This window comes from Caenorhabditis briggsae (genome assembly GCF_000004555.2).
Source record: "Caenorhabditis briggsae complete genome, chrI, whole genome shotgun sequence".
Taxonomy (NCBI): domain Eukaryota; kingdom Metazoa; phylum Nematoda; class Chromadorea; order Rhabditida; family Rhabditidae; genus Caenorhabditis; species Caenorhabditis briggsae.
This window is the reverse complement of record NC_013489.2, coordinates 9,225,092-9,246,232: the sequence shown is the minus strand read 5'-3', so window position 1 is coordinate 9,246,232 and position 21,141 is coordinate 9,225,092. Positions and strand designations below refer to the sequence as shown.

At 37.6% G+C, this 21,141-nt stretch overlaps 7 protein-coding genes across 7 annotated transcripts in view; 5 read left to right on the top strand and 2 right to left on the bottom strand.

The window, feature by feature from the left end:
- Positions 1–138: 138 nt before the first annotated feature.
- Cbr-cfim-1 lies at positions 139–972 on the top strand (the record flags this gene model as incomplete). The annotated part of the gene is made up of 3 exons (XM_002639982.1): positions 139–446; positions 494–723; positions 827–972. 3 exons carry the CDS (start codon positions 139–141, stop codon positions 970–972), a joined length of 684 nt encoding a protein of 227 aa, XP_002640028.1.
- Positions 973–5,228: 4,256 nt separating this feature from the next.
- Positions 5,229–9,406, top strand: Cbr-ces-1 (the record flags this gene model as incomplete). Its single annotated transcript, XM_002639981.2, has 6 exons — positions 5,229–5,331; positions 6,325–6,619; positions 7,566–7,653; positions 8,622–8,701; positions 9,093–9,277; positions 9,321–9,406. The coding sequence occupies 6 exons, from the start codon at positions 5,229–5,231 to the stop codon at positions 9,404–9,406; spliced, it is 837 nt and encodes a 278-aa protein (XP_002640027.2).
- Positions 9,407–9,634: 228 nt separating this feature from the next.
- Positions 9,635–10,353, bottom strand: Cbr-cpn-1 (the record flags this gene model as incomplete). The annotated part of the gene is made up of 4 exons (XM_002639980.1): positions 9,635–9,724; positions 9,769–9,921; positions 9,971–10,186; positions 10,234–10,353. 4 exons carry the CDS (start codon positions 10,351–10,353, stop codon positions 9,635–9,637), a joined length of 579 nt encoding a protein of 192 aa, XP_002640026.1.
- A 2,109-nt stretch (positions 10,354–12,462) lies between these two features.
- Cbr-mfap-1 lies at positions 12,463–15,346 on the bottom strand (the record flags this gene model as incomplete). Its single annotated transcript, XM_002639979.1, has 4 exons — positions 12,463–12,642; positions 12,696–12,968; positions 13,068–13,860; positions 15,189–15,346. 4 exons carry the CDS (start codon positions 15,344–15,346, stop codon positions 12,463–12,465), a joined length of 1,404 nt encoding a protein of 467 aa, XP_002640025.1.
- A 289-nt stretch (positions 15,347–15,635) lies between these two features.
- Positions 15,636–18,654, top strand: CBG12496 (the record flags this gene model as incomplete). The annotated part of the gene is made up of 8 exons (XM_045239719.1): positions 15,636–15,737; positions 15,785–16,706; positions 16,776–16,930; positions 16,979–17,250; positions 17,450–17,762; positions 17,809–17,953; positions 18,000–18,558; positions 18,606–18,654. The coding sequence occupies 8 exons, from the start codon at positions 15,636–15,638 to the stop codon at positions 18,652–18,654; spliced, it is 2,517 nt and encodes an 838-aa protein (XP_045094888.1).
- A 165-nt stretch (positions 18,655–18,819) lies between these two features.
- Positions 18,820–19,769, top strand: Cbr-syx-17 (the record flags this gene model as incomplete). The annotated part of the gene is made up of 4 exons (XM_002639977.1): positions 18,820–18,957; positions 19,005–19,120; positions 19,169–19,665; positions 19,723–19,769. The coding sequence occupies 4 exons, from the start codon at positions 18,820–18,822 to the stop codon at positions 19,767–19,769; spliced, it is 798 nt and encodes a 265-aa protein (XP_002640023.1).
- A 306-nt stretch (positions 19,770–20,075) lies between these two features.
- Positions 20,076–21,141, top strand: part of Cbr-sig-7 — a gene marked incomplete at both ends in the record, with an annotated part of 3,283 nt that continues 2,217 nt past the window's right edge. Inside the window, one exon of the mRNA XM_045239713.1 lies at positions 20,076–20,278. Within this exon, the coding sequence (XP_045094887.1) occupies positions 20,076–20,278 (203 nt within the window). The remainder of the gene's footprint in view (positions 20,279–21,141) is intronic.

The window sequence follows — 21,141 nt, the reverse complement described above, 5'->3', positions numbered from 1 at the left end:
TTCTAGGCCATGGAACACAGAATTCGAGGCGTTCGAACCAAATGATTTATTCGACTGAATTAAATTGAACTAAGTTTTTAAACTCTTAATAAATAAAAACATCGTTTTCCAAACTCTAAAAAATTAAATTCAGAAGCGATGGATGACAGCTGGCCAAAAATCGATCGAACAACAATTGCAGCATCAGTTCCAGAGTCTCCGATGAATTTTGACGAGAAACCGCCGTTCAACAGAACCATCAACGTATATCCTCTCACAAACTATACTTTCGGAACAAAAGATGCTCAAGCTGAGAAGGATAAATCCGTTCCTGAAAGGTTCAAGAGAATGAAAGACGAGTACGAAGTGGTTGGAATGCGGCGTTCTGTGGAAGCAGTATTGATCGTTCATGAACATTCACTCCCACATATTCTGCTTCTTCAAATAGGAACAACATTCTATAAATTGTAAGAGATAACTGACAAAAACGATAATTTAGCCTTGAAATTTTTAGGCCTGGTGGTGAATTGGAAATCGGCGAAGACGAAATTTCCGGAGTTACACGTCTCCTGAACGATACACTTGGAAGAACAGACGGAGAGTCAAATGAGTGGACCATCGAGGATGAAATAGGAAACTGGTGGCGCCCAAACTTTGATCCTCCACGTTACCCATATATTCCTGCACATGTGACGAAACCCAAAGAACACACCAAACTATTGCTTGTTCAGCTCCCTGCAAAATGTAAGATTCACATAAATTGATTTCTCTAGAAGTACCTTATTTATTCATGTACCATGAACTCCATAGTAAACAGACAACGCCGAATAAAAAATCTCTATTTCAGCCACGTTCTGCGTTCCGAAAAATTTCAAGCTGGTTGCTGCACCATTGTTTGAGCTTTATGACAACGCTGCTGCATATGGACCCCTGATTTCATCGCTTCCAACTACACTTTCGAGATTCAACTTTATCTTCAATGACTCGAACTAATTTATTATTTCTTCCTCTTTCCTGTTCTGTTGTTTCCAAGACTCTTTCTTTGCAGAATATTTTTGACAATGTGTAACATTTGGTCATAAACTTCTTATCATTTAAAGATGAATTTGTCTATGATCTCTTTCCAACATGGATAAATTTATTTATTTATTATCAAATGTGGTTGTAAATCGCGATTTCTTAATGCAAGGGACCCTCCAAAACTAGGACCGTTCAAAATAGTATTCAGAATACACTTTTAATAATTCGGTTTCCTATTATGCTGGCACAAGAAAATCGGAACTGTGGACAAGAAACGCCGATACCCGTGGTCAATGGTATCACAACGACAACTACCTTAACCTAAAAATATTTCTCGATTTTCGTAAATATGTTCTAAGCAGAGATGGCCGGAATTAATTTTTTGAGGAACGGAATCCGGAATCTGGAATAAAGTAATTTCAGTCCCGGGATCTAGTCCCCGATACGAGTGGTAAACACCTACTGATATTTTTGATACTTTCTGAAAAATTGAAAAGTGGGGACTGTTGTTAAAGTATCTGACAAAATTATCACCTTTATACCACTAGCATTTTATTAGTTGACAAGTTTCGAGTATCTTTCATAGGAATCGAGATAATTTCCCAATAAATAAAACAACAGACAATGCGCCTTCGGCGTGATTCAACCTACCTAGTTTTTACTCGTTCGCCCTCAGTTTTTCAGTTTTTTAATGGGTTACGTTAATTTACTTTCAATTTTCGATTTTTTAAAACTTTTTACACGTTACGCAATAAACCTGTAAATCAATCAATAGTAGGTCACGCCCCCTACCTCTGTCCACTTTGTAAAAATTCCACGTTAAAAAAAGTCCTTTGGGAAATCCCACTTTTTGAATTAGTTTGATAATTTTCACTAGCACTTTTTGACTGCCCTCAAGCTCCCTGCGTAAGCTGTTTATTGTTTCATTTGCTTTTTTCTTCGATTGGTCGGATGCGAAAAAAGTTATAAAAGACCCTTAGGGTCGCCATGTTTGGTGGTTCATGGCTAGGTGAAATCATTTTCACTGAACGTCCCCCTTTTGCAAAAGACCCAATCAAAGAAAAAAGGAACAAATGAATTAGACAATAAATAGCGATCATATAGCTTTTTAGCAGTGAAAAAGAACTATGGAAAATTAGAAAACTGTCTCCTCGGAGACCGGGGTTTTGTGTTGGTGTTTTCCCCCAGTGAAAACCCATTTTCCCTTTCATGTACTGAGCCTCTACGTGGCGAAAGGGATCAACGGACGAAAGTCTGGCTAATCAGTACACTTTTGAAATTTGTCATTTTTCATAATTTTTGTTGATATGTTCAGGAATATCTACATTTGAAACTATTTTTCTTCAATAAATCTCTTTTTCATCTTCTATTTCATTTTTCTTGTTTCCAAGCCCGTGTCCAAGAAGGAAGAATTAAAATTGGACACCTCCGTCTTTGCTGGAGGTCGTTATCTACTGATCTTTGGAGTGGACGTATAAACTTTCAACGGTCGCAAAACGCATATTTTCAGACTTCCAGATAACTCGGGTAGTTTTCAAGGTTTTATCACAAAAATCGTCCACTAGGTGTAATTTGTTGTCCCAAATCCGATTTTCAAAAAATTAGGCAGATACCTCTAAGTTTAAAAAAGTCAGAAAATTATTGCAAATATGATTGAAATCCGGAATAAAAAGTTTTCTCGGAATAGTCAATTTCTCACTGTCAAAGATATTTTCTTTTTTTTGGTGAAAAATGACAGAGATTGCGACGAAAAGCAGTGAAAAACGAGAAAAAACTATTATTGCTGTCTGAGAAAAGAAAGGTTAGAGAGTATTTTTGCAGTCTGAATACGGTAGGGATATCGAAGCGACGAGCCTAAATAACACATACTATGTGGAGACGCAGACACCTTCTCTACGTCTCAACCTTTTTTTTCAGACAACAATAATGCGAAAACAAAAATACTTTTAGGTTACGGTAGTTTTCGTTTTGGGACCTTCGGCCACGTCCAGCGGTTTTTCTCTTCCACAGCTCCGATGTTCTGGACCAGATGAATGTTTGTACGGTTTTCATAAAAACTCTTCTTAATATCTGTGAAACTATTCTTACCCTTCTCCATAATTATCTCGCTTCCTATTTCTGACTTTTCGGGTTTCTTGGACTTCCCTCTACCGCCTGTCAAACAAATGTGAAAAGATTATGCAATTGACAAAGAAGAGAAGAAGACGAAAAGAAAAGACATGAGTATCTTCAAAGAGAACAAAATGTGTCTCCTGCTGAGATATCATCATCATCATCTGGTTAGAAGCCCGTTTGACAGACGGCCATATGCCTTTTAAGAAAGAGTTGACCCCCCACGGGTGCCTCCAAAACGAAGAAGACGAGGAGCCAATTTGATGATTGACGAGCCGATTAGAGAAAGTTGAAAAAGAATTGTTGTGTAATACAAATAATGGATTGCTCTGTTAGTGAAAAGCGATGGTTACTGTAGAAGCAGTCAGCTTAAAAACATCAAGAACATATTTAACACGGAAGGAAGGAAACTCATTTTCCGAAATACAGAAAAACGGAAACGGATCGAGGCAATTTTTTGTCGGAAAAATTCTCAATTCTCAGATTCCTGGAAAATACCGTAAAACCTATTTACAGCTGTGAGAGGTATTTAGTTAAAGCGAAACCTTTTGATATTTAACACAACCGAAATTTTTTAAATCGGAAAATTTCAAAATTTCTAGAATAATTTTTTTCTAATTGGATTTCTTGAGCAAAGTTTCAAATAAATGAACAGTGTGCTCCAAAATATACATGTTTCAAAAACCTACATACCGTAAACACTCTAATAGAGTGCCACCCAAACCTTCAAATTCCAGCACATGTATCTCAGTTCCAGTAAGAGATATCAAAAACTGGTCAACTGATAAAATGTTTATAGTAATGTCAAAAATATTTTGTTTAGTTGACCAATTTTTGTTATATTTTGCAGGGAATGAGATATATGGGTTCAAAGTTGACAGACACTCTACTAGAGTGTTTACGGTAACTTTGGTCTGAGCCTACGGCGAGGGTGCTCTTCTACCATACATATAAAAAATAAAACTTTGAATTTCAAAACATAACTTTTAAAAAATTATTTCTTTACCACAAATGTCTTCTTGGAACATCTTCTCGGCCACTCTTATGGACTGAAAACAGGTGTTTTCAATCTTACAAGCGAACCCATTAGACTATTATCATCAAGTGGTCATTGAGAACAAAACAATGACACGTGTCTGCTTCAACACTCGACCTGTTTTCTTCTTCAAAATGGATTGCTGAACAACAATATGTAATAGTGTTGCCTATCTTGTCATAATGGTTTTTGGAATCTGGGAACTGGTTGGAAAACACATAACGCCAACTTTGAGCTGATTTATCTCGGTCAATTTAAGAAATATCAAAAAGGTACCCACTGTTAAAAAAAACGGTTTAAACTACGATGTAGATTTTGCCAGTTAAGCATCATTCGATATATTTTCACATGTAGAGGGGGACTCCCGAACCTTAACAACCTATTTTTGAGGTGATCCGATGGGAGGAAAATTAACTTTTATCATCGTTGTAGTGGCAGTGCGAAATATTGTTTTCTGGCTGATTTTCAATCGAAACTTTCAAGTCGATTTTGCATAGGGTTCCGATTGCCCGTGGACGGTCCGTCGGTTCTCCTTCGGCTGCCAACTCGCCAGTTTGCGCCTTTTCAGCTGTCATTTAGCAGTTTTTCGACGGTGCCCCTTTCCTTGTATTACAGAAACCGAGTTTCAATAGGCTCAAACCTCATTTGTCAAGAATTTAACGACTAGCTATTGTAGAAAAAGTTGTTTGCTTTCAGAAAAATGCAAAATCATACAATATGATACAATACGGTTTGTTGAAGGTTACTGGACATTCTATTAGAGTATTTAAGGTGTTTTGTAAAACCAAACCGAACTTGCAGTTTAATACGTTTAGAAGACAATTGGATTCCCAAGAACAATTTGAGAAATATTTGAAGATGTATTCATGGTCATTGAATGGAAATCAGAACGGTGTTTCTTAAAAATCTGGTTACCTGAACTTTTAGGTTACCTTCAGGAATTTCATAAATTCTTCATACTGATTCTGTATTTTAAGTTTTGGTTCTTCCAGTTAGCAAATATGTGTTATAAGAAGTTCTTCATGTGTCTTTGGCTTCAATTAGAATTTCGCGTAGTTCATCCGCTTATCTCGAGATCCAAATGTTCAAATGTTCTCGAAAAGCCAAAACGGGTGGGCTCATATCCAAACAGAGACAAACCTACTATTTAGTCAGATCGAATAGACAGCCGGCGTTAAAATTAGGTATGATGTAACAGGTCATGAACAGTGTCACCTGCTCCATCTGCTCTTCTGATTGAATAAGCTCAAAGGGGGAGTGAATGGAATACGGTATGAAAATGAAGCTGAGGATAGCAGAACTGTTGGTTCAAGCAAAAAAATTTTGGGATGTCGCTATTTTTCACTGGTTTGATTTTAGTTAATTGTTTTAGAATGCATTTTATGAAAATGTTACCTGAAAAATTTGAAAATCAGTTGCTATCAACTTTTTAAAAATGTAACCTAACTAGGGATGGTTGCAATCGGGAGGTGGAGCTTTTGTATAAGATCTATATTATTTGAAAGCTGAGAATGATACATTTTCAAATATTTATTTTGTTTTTTTTTGCTAAAGAACTACCCTTTTCGAGAAAATCAGGGTCGAAATCTGAGAAATTGAAAATGAAAAACAATTTTTTCGAAAAAAACTTGATGGTAATTTGGAGTATACAATAACTACTTCTACAACTGAATTCGTTGTTCCTCTCAATGAGAACTGGAAACCAGATGATATTTTTGAACGTCTTTTATCATTCCGTTTCAAATTTCAGTTTTTGCAAGTAAGGTAATTCCAGGTTCTGAACATGATTTCTGTTTTCGTTAGGGCCGATAGCAAAAGGGAACCTTTTTCGATATTGTATTATTCTTTAAAACTCCCCCATAAACCTTATTACCCTGAATATTTGCTGCCAGCCCCTCTATTGATGCCAGCCGGGTGGCAACACCCTCTGATGATCCACGCCCCTTTTCTGAGCTGAACCAATCGTAGCTGGCTTTGCCCCGCCCATGTTTTGAGCTTCAGCCAAGATGCTCAACAGTTTATTGTAGTTTACTTGACACCCATAATTGGGTTAAATCATATTATGATAACTTCAAATCTGAATCTTAATTCACGACCTACCACTTCCGGTGGGGACTATTCAAACTTCGGTAATCCCAATCTTTTGTAATTCTATTTGAGATTTCGTTAACTTTCAGATGTACAACTATGGAACCTGATAAATCTAGTTCAAATTCAAAAAACTCTCACTCACTCTTCATCATCTTCAAGTTCTTCTGAATCGTCGGAACCACCGAAGAAATCTCCGTTACAACCTCAAACAAATGCTTTCTCAATAGAGAATATTTTGAACACAACGAATCCTATAATAATTCCAAAAATTGAACTAGAGAATGATGGTGATTCATCTTCATCTCCTTCTCCCACTTCCTCAACTGGCTACACTCTCGATTCTCTGCAAAGCATCGATAGAAGAAGTTTAAACAAAAAGAAGTAAGTTGAAACTCTTTTTGAAACTTTTCCGAAATATATCTTAGGTATTTTATTTTATTTTAAAAATATGCAAAGAAGGCCATCAACTTTTTTGGTACTGTATTCAGCCACAACTCCTTGAACCGTCTGTAATAGAAGCCACCCCCCCCCCCCCACACTGAAAAGTTCCAGCTACTTTATCTCGGTCCTTGTAAAAGAAATGAACATTGTGGCAACTGACAAAACACTTCTGCTGTTATGATAAACAATTTAACTGACAATAACTTTTTTTATACCTTCAATAGAAATCGAGATAAATAGTATCAAAGTAGAAAGTAAGCCCTTCTATTGCATGTGTTACAGTATCTGAAGTTAAGAATTAGAAGGACCGCGGAGAACTCTCCGTTATCTTGATGAAAAACAAGTTTCATAAGTATAACATTGTTGAAATCGTTACAAACGAGTTTCAATACTAACAGTTATCATTTTGGTTACCTCTCTTTCTTTGCAAGAAGACAGACATAAGGGTACGGTAGGTTTGATTGAGAAGTGGAAAGAAGCTGAAGAGAGGGATGATTTTACTTATTTTCAGTTAGATTTAGAGAATTTGAATCATTTGAATACAAAGAGCATTCTCGCAAGCTTTTTTTGTTCTTTTCCAACTGAATTTCTTAAACTCTTTCTGAAAAAAAAAAATATACCAATATTGCATCTTAACGTATTTCCTCTCACAGAAGCCCATCCAAACCTTCAACGTTGAGCATCTCCATTCCTGTGAAAAATACCAGAAATGTGTCAACTGATAAAATTATGGTTATATGATGAACAAATTTCAAGCTGACAAACTTTTGCTAGCTTTCACAAGACTCGAGATTATGGATCTCAAATTTGAGGATTTGAATGGTCTTCTACAATTAGAGTTAATACGGTATTTCATTTTCAAGCTCAACCTTGATCTCTATTTTAGTCTCTCGTCGTCGTCTCAAAACCGTTGCGTTTGTGACAAATGCGGGAAGAGTTACGCAACAACTTCAAATCTCAGCCGGCATAAACAGGTTAGTATGATGATGCAACAAATATTGGTTAGAGGCAGCTGGGCGCGCATGGTATCACTCCATGAACTGTAAAACTTGTAATAGAAGGGTCCCCATATTGTCCAGTGGGATCTAATTTATCTCAATTCCAATGCAAGATATCAAAAATTTGTCAACTGATAAAATGCTTGTGATATTTTTCTTGAAAATTAATTCATCAATGAAAAACTTGTTATATCTTTGACAGGAACCTAGAAAATAGGCTTAAAATTGAAAGTTTGGGAGCTCTTGTATTAAAGGTTTTGGGGATAGTTTTCTCGAAACGATGAACATTAGGTGTCTTAAATCTTGGTTGTTTGCTTGATCTGAAAACTTCGGAGCATCATCAGCTGAACTTTAGCAGCTGACAAGCTTTCTGTAAAAAAAACAAAAAGAATAGGTTAGACACTTTGGTATATCTCAGTGAGGAGGATCATTTCAAATAAGTTATTACTCTCAAGTCGGAGCTGTGGAAGAGAACGGTGCCCGTGGTCGAAGGTCCCACAACAACAACTACCGTAACCTAAAGATGGTTTTGTTTTTCTGGTTTGTTATCTCGTTTTTTATGCGTTTTCAGTCAATTGTTTGACTACCGAAACATTTTTTTTTAAATTAACAGAAAAGTCTGCAAAAATAAGTAAAAAAGAGAAAACAAATCCTTGAAAGAAAATATTTTAGGTTACTGGAGTGGTCGTTGTGAGACCTTCGGCCACTGGTGTATCTTTTCCACAACTCCAACTTCTTTTTACCAGTATAATAAAAGAAAAGTCGGAATAATTGGACAAGTTAAAAAAAATTTATTTGAGACATCGAAATGTTGTCATTTTCACCGAACACAAAAAATATAAGAAGTGGTACTGTATGTCACTCTCAATTTGTTTGATAGCATTGAAGTCCAATTTAGCAAATTAGACGATTTTCTGTTTGAATTCTAATCGCATTGTTTTCAGACCCACCGGGCACTGGATAGTCCTCATGCCAAACAATGCCCCCATTGCGATCGAGTATATGTGAGCATGCCTGCGTTGAGGTATGTTTCTCGAATGGCAGTGTCTACATAGGCCTACAGTAATCCAAACTTCTCGATTATCAGCTTTTCAACAGTGTTACACATGATCCCCCGTAATACCAAATGTAATTGAACCCTTTTATGAGGTTAATCCCCGACTTGCTCTTCTCTTATTATTAAACCAGCCAACAATTCGCACCTGTCCTCTTCATTCAGCTAGTTGTTCTGTCTGAATATTCTTGTTGCGCAATCACCACCTGTACCTGTTTTTACTCACCCTCGCATTTATATATGCGCTTGTAATTGGGGATAATAAAAAATATGATTATATAATTCTAGGTATTCAAAACTGATTGGGAAATTTTAAGAATCGGGAAGCCAGATGGTTGTTAATTAAGAGAGTTTGTTTCAGTATGCATATCTTAACACATAATGCTGCTCACGAGTGTAATGTCTGTGGAAAACGGTTTTCTCGTCTTTGGCTGTTACAGGGACATCTCAGATCTCACACTGGTATTCGACCGTTTCCATGTGCCCATTGTGGGAAATCGTTTGCTGATCGGAGCAATTTGAGAGCACATATGCTCACTCATACAGGTCTCAATAAAACGAAGTTTTTGTAAATTGAGTGAATTTTCAGGGGACAAACGATTCGAATGCGACAAATGTGGACGACGATTTGCTCTTCGTTCCTACTTGAATCGCCATTTGGAAACTTGTAAATAAATCTCAATCATTTCTATACACTTCTAGTCAACAATGATCTCTTTAGCTTCTTTTTTTGCAATTTATGCTTTATATATTCATTATAACCTTTCAAGCTTCAATGACAATAAATACCTTTGCGGGGAAAACAACAATGGAATTAAGAGCAATAACTAATATGAACCAAGGGATTATACTCAATTGATGTTAACAACCGGTATTCAAATAATATATAGCTCTTCAAATGTTCTACATGTGTCGCGTATTTCCCATATTGAGTCCAGAGGCAGTAGCACCCTTATTGCTGCCCATTTGGAGCCCGATCACATTTTGGCCAGCCTGCAATTTATTTTCAGTTTTATACAAACTCGATTTTTACTAACCTTCAGCTGCTCCTCAGTCCATTCCCGACGATCTCCCTGTGCTTCTTTTGGTCCAAGTCCCGAGCGTCCAAAGTGTTTCTCAGATTTACGAGCCAACGAAGCAAGGCAGATGAGCACTGCATTCGGATCCTGTCCTTCATACAGGTCAACGGTCTGTAAATATAATCGTAGTTTCTTCAATCCTTACACTTTCAAAGAATACCTGGAAGAGTTCAGACTTTTGAACGAATTCCTCTGCGAACTTCAGGAAGAATGAAATATTCTCCATTTTCTTGAAAGCCATAGCAGAAGTGTTAACTTTTTTGACGCTTCCTGGCTTGAGAGCGTTTGCAAGATTGCACAGAACACTTCCGTCTTGGAAAACTTTGACGAAATTATCAGCGTCTCCTTGAGTGTCGAATGAAAGCCCGGTGACATCCTAAAAAAAGTCAAATATAGCAATACTTTCTAAATCATCAAACAAACCTGAACCCATTGGAGAATTTCCCCTGCAAGATTCTTGTCGTATTTCTCGTAGATTTTTTGTTGAGCCTCCAGGGCAATTCCAGACTTTTCAGCGCGGTCCGAAGAAGCGAAAGCCGACATTTTCTATAAAAAGAATAATGAAATCGATAGTATAAAGTAAGAAAGTCGAAATCTTGGAGACGAGAAAAAATAGAAACCAATGTAGTTTGCCCACTTTTCCCCTGAATCTGCCCACAAAAAAGTGGAGAAGAGATGAGTCATCTCCAATTTTGTTTTCTCTGCCTACGTTTTCCGTTTTTGATAAGAAATATTGATAGGAATGGCGTTCCCACAAAAATTGGTCGAATTCTTGATTTTTGATAAGTAATGACTCAAACGAAACAAAATGCTGCGATAGTTGGGCGGTAGGATAACCGTAACGAAGGCGCATTGCGTTTAACTTTTCACAGATTCTCCCCGCGAGCAAAAGTCTTACTGTAGGAAACACAAAAAAAAGTTCAAAATTCTTTTAGGTCGTATACTAAATAACTATAATAAAACACAACTTTGATAAGAAATAATGATGAATAGAAATAGTTTTCCTACAAAATTCGGTCAAATTTCTGATTTTTGGTAAGTAATGACTCGAGCAAAACATATTTGATATTTGGGCGGTGTGATTTATATTTTGGGCGGTTTCGATTCCGTATCGAAGGCGCATTGTGTTTAATTTTCTTAGGTCCTTGCCACGATCAAACGTTTTACTGTAGGGCACGGTGAATAATTTACGAAATTTGATTTTTTTTCTGATTTGTGGGCGCTTTTCGCGATACAGTGAAAAATTTAGTTTTTCGGCATTTAAAAATTCTGGGTCGAAAATTTTGATTTCAAAATAAGTAATTATGAGGGAGCAAAAACACACAAAATGACCCTGAGCGTTAAATTTGGTTAAGAATTGAAGGAGGAGATACATTTTCTAGAAAACCAACTGAAAAATTAAATTTTTCGAGGTTTTTGGGGATCTATAAAAATACCATCGATTATAAAATTTTCTAATTAAGTAACTTTTGTGCAAAATTTTCTCGCAAACATTTTGATATAAATTATTTTCAAAAATGAGGGAGGAGATAGGTTTTGAATCACTCCGATTCGGCTCAGATTACTGTAGATTTGGTTAAAATTTATTTATTTTTTTCCAAAATTCTTTGCTTGTTTATTCGGCGTGTGATTTTTGGCGTGGAATTTTTGGCTTGGATTGCCGTGGAATGACCTAGAAAGGGAAGAATTGAGGGGAAAAGTGATGCCTAGACTCTCAAATCCATCACTATGTCGGTTCACGAACAAATTAATTTCTTCTGAACTTTTTGAATTTTGCTTTTTTATCGATGTACGCGTCAACAATCAACAGTTGTGCGCTATTCGTAAATTATTCACCCAATAGGGTGCACAAAAAAAAACATCTTCAGGAAGCTAATATTTCGTTTCTTTCTAAATGAAGCATTACTTTTTTTCGAATATCATCAAATTCATTCAGTGCAAACTGTCTGTTCAGGTCACATGCGTGCCAATCAGTCGACCATCTGGAGAAATTTGAATTTCGCAACACAGAAATGGACGAAAAAACTTTTTCGAGGAAAATTAATAAACCAGTAAAGAGAGAACTTTCACAGGAGTTTCGGGTTCAGTATTAGACGGAGTAGAAGGAAATAAATGTTGTTTGAAGAAATAGGACACTTTGCAAACATGCATACAAACCACTGACCCGTTTTTAATTAAAAACACAGAACCACTCAGTCGCCAAATCGAAAAAAAAAGTGTCGATCGCCAACCTACACACGCCTTTTGACATGAAGACAGACCTTGAAAAAGGATGAAAACAGGCGAAAACAAGGACGAATGGAAGATGTTGGCTCGCTCAGGTTGAATGCATTTGAAAAACAAGACTTAAATAAAAGAAAAGAGGTTTCAATAAACTGTGGGCTACAGTTTGGGTTCTTCGCTCAAAAAAGAGGGCAGCAGTTGGTTTGTTTCGTTTTTTTCTGAACAGGAATACAATTGTTTGGCTTTTGCATTAGTCAGTTGGTCGGAGGCAAAGAGAACTTTGAACTTTGGTGTTCCGATACGGGAATTGCCCTTGCAACTCAATAGGCTTGAAAAATACTTTATTGAACATATTTGAGACAAACAATTAATGGTTGAAATTCGTTATGAATTTAGCCTTCAAGGAATGGAAGAATGGCATAGAGGACCTCATGTTTTTCTCTTCTTGGTAGCTGGACGTTCGAAAACTGGTCGTGATCCTCCAGCTCTTTTCGAGTAAAATTGGGAATTCAGTTGATTAGAGGATGCCCAGACACCTTGGTGATCCGTGGTGTCTTCTTCAGTCAAATGTGTATATTTGGTTCGTGAAGCTTTTCCAAAGTTTTTGACCTGAAAAAAGGAATATTGGATATTAATTTCATACAAAATGAGAAATTACATACCTGCATAACCTTCGGTAGAATCGTCTTGTCAAACTGATCATCGTTGGTAGCTTCCGCGAAATTACGTTTTAGAACCTCGTCTTCCTCATCCAAGAAGAAAGCTCCACGATGGAAATATTTTTGTAGGAACTTGTATTTTCCTTTGTCCTGTTTGTTTGTGATGATCTTTGGATTCAATCGCAAGTATTTCAAACGCTCTTCTTCTGTCATCGCATGAATCTTGTCAAGTTCAGCCTTCTCTCGTGCAGCAGCTTCCCGTTCATCTCGGTTTCTCTGAAATTAGATATACAATCATTAATTGAGACTAGACTTAATATGTATGCTTCACCAAAAAGAATGCGATTTGGGAAGGAAACGGTCTTGATTTATTACCTTCAACCTCTTCATCTCTCTCAACTTCCACGCTTCATAAGCCATATTTTCTGTCTCATCATCAGTGAGAACTGACGTCAAATCAACACGATCGTCAGTTTTCCGTTTTTCTGCTTCCTCTTCTTCCTGAAGAACTTTCTCCACAAGCCTTGCACTTTCTCGTTTTCTTTCCTCGGCTCTTTTCTCCTCCTCTATTTTTCTTTGAATTTCTTCTTCCTTTTCTTTTTCTGCTTTCAATAAAGTTATACGATCTTTTCCTCTAGTGAAAATCGGCTTCAGTCTTGGAACTGGATCGATATCCTCATCTGAATCATCTTCTTCACTGCTTTCCTCTTCCTCCTCTTCTTCTTCAACTTCATCCTCCTCTTCTTCTTCTTTTATTTCCTTTTTCATCATTTCTTCCCTTTTCAGCACCTGCTCTCTAATTCTTTGTCGTTTTCGTTCAAATTCTTCTTCATCAGAATCCTCATCCTCTTCCTCCACCCATTCTTTGTCTCTATTATTCCGTTGCAATTCCAACATTCTCATTCGAACTCTTTGTCTCCGTTCCTCTTTCTGATCCTCATCCTCATCCGAGTCCTGTTCTTTCCCGGACGACTCTTCTTCTTCTCGGCCAAGAATTTCTGGTCTCTCTACTTGACGTCGTCTTCCATGATCTTCATTTCTTCTGTGGTGTCTTCTATCGTCTTCATCACTGCTATCACGACGTCTGCGTCTACGACCCTCGTCTTCTCGTTGTTTTTCATGATCTGAGTCGCTACTGTCACTCTCATAGTTTCGAGCATACTCTGGGCTGAAAAACGAAAAATCAACATTATTAGAAAAAAACAAACAGAAACTCACAAGGGAATTACTTGAGGGGGCGGGTTTAACTTTATTTGAAATTTTGGGAGCAGATAGAAGAACTTATGAGGATTCCAAATCTGTTAAAAAAATCAGCAAAATGCACACGTGAGCTGAGTTATGACCTAGAAAAGTTTCCCTATGATTAAACAATTTCTCGTGAAATTTTTTTCACGTAATAGTGTATTTCTTTTAAAACAATAGATTTCAATCAGCAGTGTGGTAAAGTGGTAAAATGGCAAATTCAGAGGGGGAAAGTTGTAGGTTCGATTCTCCCGATCCCAAAAATTTTGCAAATTTTTTTTGTTTTATTTTAAGCTGCCATAACTGCAGATGCTGAGCCAAGCATATTGGCAGATGTGCTCTCCCATCTTCCAAGAATGAAGACAGTATGCCTGGTATTCTGGCGGTTATGTGGACAGTTGCGCTCCGAAATGTGACAGACCAATTCAATATTGCTTCGACCGGAAAGTTTATGGAAAGCGCCAATTATCTGGGTGCAAAAGATTGTCAATGGTCAAATGCGCGTATTGTGCCAATAATAATAATAATATATTTATTTGCAATGCATGGGGGAAATCGATAGATAATTTGGCAAGAAATGGGACCTGTACAAATAAAAAAGTAAAATGACCAGACGGACCGACTAGAGTCCTGTAGGTCAAGTGGGAGGGATCAGAATATCATAAGGAATCGCTCCTACTCACTTAGCAAACGCCACCGGACTGAGCTTAGAATTTATCACCTTACATACACGGTTCCACATAGACAAGTTTCTGTGAAGGAAGCAGTCAAAGTATTGACCGTTGATTTTGAATAACATATGTTTCCAGCAGTTTGTCATCGAATGCCACCGATGTGTTTAGAATCCTCAACTGTTTTTCAATAAAAAAAACAAAAAAATTTTGCAAAATTTTTGGGATCGGGAGAATCGAACCTACAACCTTCCTCCTCTGAATTTGCCATTTTACCACTTTACCACACTGATGATTGAAATCTATTGTTTTAAAAGAAATACACTATTACGTGAAAAAATTTCACGAGAAATTGCTTAATCATAGGGAAACTTTTCTAGGTCATAACTCAGCCCACGTGTGCATTTTGCTGATTTTTTAACAGATTTGGAATTCTCATAAGCTCTTCTATCTGCTCCCAAAATTTCAAAAAAAGTTAAACCCGCCCCTCAAGTAACTCCCTTGTCAGAAACATTGTTGTCAGTGTCAGGAACAGAATGTGTTACTACATCCGACAAAACTTGAGAACATAAAAAAAACGTACGCCTTTCCAGCAACATATCTCGACACTTTGACTTTCTGCATCACAGTTTGTCCCTTCTCATTTTTTACAGGAATAGCTCCAAGAGTTGGAAGGCGAGAATGCCCGAAGCTGCGATTATCGCTCTCGCGTTGTTCGAAGCCAGGAACGTAGTCACCCATTCTGAAAAGAAACAATTGCGAAATATGTTAAGAACCGATAGAGAACGATTTGAAAATTTGAAGAGAGATGTTCTGAAGTTAAAAATACGCCTCAATTGATAGAATACGAAAAGCCGACAGACGATTTACGAAAAAGTCGCTCGTCAAATAAGATGCAAAAATAGCTCAACACCAGTGCGTGTATGCACACCAAGCACCGAATCTGACGACACAATTGTTCGAAAAAAAACTGAGACTCCAGTTTTCGAATAAATTTTCTTTCTTTTCTGCAATATTTTTATTTTTCTAAATGTTTCGTAAACCAAAAACAAAAGGAGCTATCCGTCAACGGAATACTGAAGCTTGGGATGAGCCTGATGCAGAGAATCAAGACAAACCTCCTATAAACGAGGTTTGTTTTTGCTTATTCTTTGACTAACCATATTTTTCAAGTTTCAGGTAAAAAAAACGGCTGTCCCGCGTGCAACTATCAGTTTTGATGCAGATGAAGGCGCTGACTCTTTCTTCAAACTCAAAAAGGACAAGAAGAAAGTCGAAGAGCTAAAACGACAGCACAGATTGGAAGAAGAGGCTGAACAAATCTGCAAGCAGGAAAAAGAACGGAAAGAAGCTTTGGAGAAAATTGTAAAAAAAGAAAAACAGTCCAGAGAAGACAAGAAAACGAACAATGAAAAACAAAAATATTTGGACAAGTATCGAGATAAATCAGCTAAGCACATTTCCAATACCGAAAGTTTCGATTACGACGAAGATCTAAATATTGATGGAGATGCAATAAGCTCAGTGTCCAACAAGTTCGCATCGGTATTTGAAGGGATTCCTGATTCTCGTGCTGTTTTTGAAGCCAAGAAACGTCGAGAGAGGGCACGAAGAGAGGGAAATCAAGATGGTTACATTCCTTTGGATGATACACAAAAGTTAAAATCTAAGAATGAACGGAATAGGCTCATTCGTGAAGATGAAAACGACGACTCTGATGAAGAATGCGCTAACAATTTTTATTCGGCTCGAGAGTTACTCCGTTCAGAGGAAGATAGAAGAAGAGAAGAACAGGAACGATTTCTAGAAAGAGAGCATGGAGATGTAGACGAATCAGATCGGAAGAAGGATGAAGATAGTGAGAATGAAGAATGGGAAAGACAACAAATAAGGAAAGCTGTGAGCAAGAGAGAGGTTAGAACTTTTCATGATTCGGTTGTTTCTGACCATGTGCATTTTCAGATTGTACAACTCCGAACAGAGAAACGGAACACTTCTCAACTTTTTGGTCATGTTGCTCCGATAGAAGATGATACCGCAATGGATATGGATATTGATCTGGAAATGGATGTACAAGTGATCGGAAAACCTGATTTTTCAGGTATTTGTATTCTATAACTTTATTCAGAAAATCTTGTTTTTTCGTCATTTATTCATTAAATAATTTTAGGCCCAAAAAATACCGGAGGTGTTGTAAAAATCGGAGACATTCTTGCTAAGCTAAAGCTGCGAATTCAAGAACGAGACGAAGCACTCAATTTCCGGAAGGAAGAGAAAAGAAAGTTGCATCAGAATATCGAAGAGAATAAAGCTTTGATTGCAAAGGTATAGTCGACATCTTTGATATGTCTGTATTCATGTCTTTATTTTCAGCTGGAATCCGAACTTCCCACCCAAAGCACAAAATACACAATGTACCAGGAGTTGCGAGTTTATTCGCGACGTCTTTTGGAATGTTTAAACGAAAAAGTGGCTGAAATCAATGGAATAGTTGATAAAAGAAGAGATTGTGGTAGAGCTAAAACAATGAGAATCATGTCGAGACGACGGCAAGACACGAGGGATCAACACGCGGAGTGTATGCAAGGAAAATCGGCTAAAATGGGAGAAGCAGCGACGAGATCAGCAGAACGAGAAGCGCGAAGGTAAGTTCTAGCTAAAAAGAGGAACTTTTGTTCAATTTTTTCATTTCTTCGCTATCCTTCTGTTGTGATATTTCGCAATCATCATGTGAATATTGAACAATAACTTGCCCGACTCTCGCCGCATAACAAAACATTCATATGATATTTGCTATTGATTCCTTTGCGATTCCCCTATGAATATCAACTTTTCGTTTCAGAGGACGACGTCGTCGGAGCGAGAGACCACTCTTTCCGGAATTTCTCATGAAGAAGGACTCAGCACTGATGACGAAGAGACCACTCAACAAACGGCTTCTGACAAAAAAACATACGACGAAGTGGAAGCAGTAGCATCTGTCTTGTTTGCTGATGCTCTAGATGAATATTCTGATCTTCGGAAAGTATTGGGAAGGATGATTGACTGGCTAGCAGTTGATTCCAAGTCATTTCAAGATGCCTACGTGTATTTGTGTCTCCCGAAGCTATGTTCTCCATATGTTCGGTTGGAGATGTTACAAGCTGATATTCTGAACGTATGTTGAGTTTTGAAGAAGTAAATAAGTAACATTCAATTTACAGAATGAAACAGTTCTAACATCGATGCAATGGTTCAAAACTGCTGTACTTGCGGGTTCTGAAAATGCCGAAATCGATCAGACACATGATATTCTTGTTGAGCTGGCACCTGCCATCATTGAAAAAGTTGTTGTTCCTTTTCTGATAGGTGGGTTACGAGGTTATGACCACAGACTTTCGTGAAATTATTTCAGATACCGTGAAAGAAGAATGGGATCCAATGTCGCTTCGACAGACTCGAAATCTTGCCACATGTTGCTCAATTTTCGAAAAATTGCCCAACTTGACTGAAAAGAGCAAACAGTTCAATGCATTGTTGATGGCAATCAGGGAAAGGATATGCGACGCCCTCACAAATGATATTTTCATGCCTATTTTTATGCCGAACATGATAGAACAACCTTCCTGCCGGCAGTTTCATGATAGGCAGTATTGGTCTTGTATCAAAGTAACGATTACAAAAAATGCTCCGTTTGAAAACTCTTCTTTACAGCTCATAAGATCAATCAATGCTTTATCATCCATAATCTCTGTTGCTGCTCGATTCGAATTGGTAGTTGAAAAATGTGTGAACTCTCATTGTGTGATGGCATTCCGAACCGGTGTCAAAAATGAAGTGTCGGTGGAACGGAAAATACGTGGTTTGTTCACCGAGTTGGATGATGCATTGCTGATGATGGGTGGAAGAACTTCGTTCCGTCAGTTGATTAGCTCACTTCAAATTGTCGCTGAAGCTCAAAATCAAGCTGGAAGGTAATCTTGATTATTATTGAAATCTCGATCTATGTAGAAATTTTCAGAAGCTTCCACAAAGAGATCGACAAATATCTCATGAAATTGGAACGGTAGATGAAGAAGTTGCCAGTGATAAATAACATGTTACAACTTTTTTCTTGTTTTAAGCAGTAAATTATTCATTCTCATTAAATTTGATTCTGTGAAGATGTATTTATCACATTGTTATTTCATCTCTTCCTAAAGCGATATTTTCCCCATCATTTGAGATTATTTCAGATGACTTCATCACAGAGATTCAGCACATTGGTACACATGTATGAAAAAACAGCTAATCGGCAATTAGGCGAGTTGAGAGACTTGCAAAGAATTGCATTGCAGGGCGGTCTCAGAGATACACCCGCACTCCGAGAATCGGTATTAACTGAAAAATACAGATGGTATTTTAAAATGATTCTGTTTAGATATCTACGTATGAAAGAGATCTTGAAGAAGGACTGCGAGGGATTCTAGCTGTCCGTGGAGAGATGACAGATATTAGTCAAGAACATGAATTTGATTCTATAATCGAGCCGATCAGGTACGTTGCCATGTTTCAATAGCTGGTCTTTCATTTTCCCTGTTTCAGACAGCAGATAAAGACACTGATTAATGTGACTAAGACACTACCCGTTCTCGCTCCTCCAACTGGAAGAAATCCGTTTGACCAAGAAGAAAGAGATTTAGATGATAATCCATACGAAATGGAATCGAGAAGATATCTTCAAGAGACAACCATGAAAGATAACGAGTTACGGCAGCTGGCAACAGATATGAAAGAACGAGCTGAAGCGACAGCGAAGGTTGAAAAGGATATGGCTGATTTGGAGAAGATTTTCCAAGAGCTCGGTCGGATAGTTCATGAGCAACACGATGTGATTGATTCGATTGAAGAACAAATCGAAAGGGCAAATGAGGATGTTAAAAGAGGAAATGAGAATTTGAAAAAGGCGGTGAAGTCAAAAGCTGCAAAGGCACCGATTTATGCAGGTCTAGTTGGTGGACTTGCCGTTGGAGGGCCTGTTGGGATGGCTGCTGGTTCGGCAATAGCTGGAATTGCAGCTGGGGTCGGTGGATTAGTAGCAGGTACTTTTTTCCTCTTTTGGAATTAGTTAAGCTCTTTTACAATAAGTTCGTTTTCAGGAGTCTATACTGGACGATTTTTCAAACGATCAGCGACCACTGATTGAGTTATCAAAGCCTTTTCAGACAGCTCAGCTTGTATTTAAGATGTACATTCCTTGGTTTTATTTTTTAATCTATCTGTGACACTTGCTAGTCAATGGATGACCATCAATTCGGGGTAAAGAAAACAATTTGGATACAATAACGCTTTTTACTGAATGTTGAATAAATGTAATGCTTCTATACTCTCTGCTTTGTTTGTTTAACTGAATTGAGAAATTTCTGCATCATTGGTTAAGTACACCATCGTTATTTTCTTCGATCTTCCGCTTTTGATGATCAGAACCTAATCAATAATAAAATATTCTCAGATGGCGGTTCTAATGGAAACCACTCTTGGAGACCTTATCATCGATTTATTTGTAAAAGAACGTCCAAGATGTTCTTTGAATTTTATCAAGTTGTGCAAGAAAAAGTACTACAATCTGAACCAATTCCACAGTATTGAGAAAAACTACGTAGCACAGACTGGAGATCCAACAGGAACAGGAAAGGGAGGAGAATCAGTTTACAGGTAAAAAATCTATTTTTTATCGCACCGTCGCACGATCACATTTCTAACGTGGTTGTGCTTGCAAAAAAAAACTACAAGGGAATTAGCTTCTACAGTAATCTTCACGAATATCGTCCCGTCGATTTTCAGACAAAAAAAACTGGAAATCGCGAAAAAGAATCTTCAAAAATAGCTGAAAAATCTGAAAAGTTCTAAAATTTTTGATTTAAAGGTGGGAGGACATGAAAAAAATAAATTGCTCGAAATTCCGTTTACATATTATGCTTGTCTGAGAAAAAAAAAAGGTTAGAGAGTATTTTTTGCAGTCTGAATACGATAGCGATATCGAAGCGGAGAGCCTAAATAGCACACAAACGGTGAAGACGCAGACACTTTTTCTCTGCGTCTCAACCTTTTTTTCTCAGACAAGCATAATACGCCCCTCGAGGAGTTGAACTTGTCGGGGCGAGTATTGAGGGTGCGGCGCCGCTACCGACTGAGCTACGCGGGCAAAGAGAAAGCCGCCTCTCGGTTGCATACATAAAGGCGAGAACGACCGCTGTACGCAGAGTGACATTAAGCGTTGCACACCGTTACGGTAGAATGCATATCGCGCATCGCTGGTTCGATTCTCATCTGTGATTTTCCGTTTTTTTTCTGTTTTCATGCGGCGACATCATAGAATGGCCAAATAACAACAAAAAGTCGGGAATAATTTACAAATATTGAAGAAATCTAGTGGGGTTATTCACCAACATGTAGAAAAATTCGGAGAAATGGAGAAAATTCCGCGAAACCGCGGAGAATGAACCAATCTAGCTGAAATTTCGGAGAAAATCAGAGAAAATTATAGAGAGCATATTCACAAAATTTGGGGTCGCAAA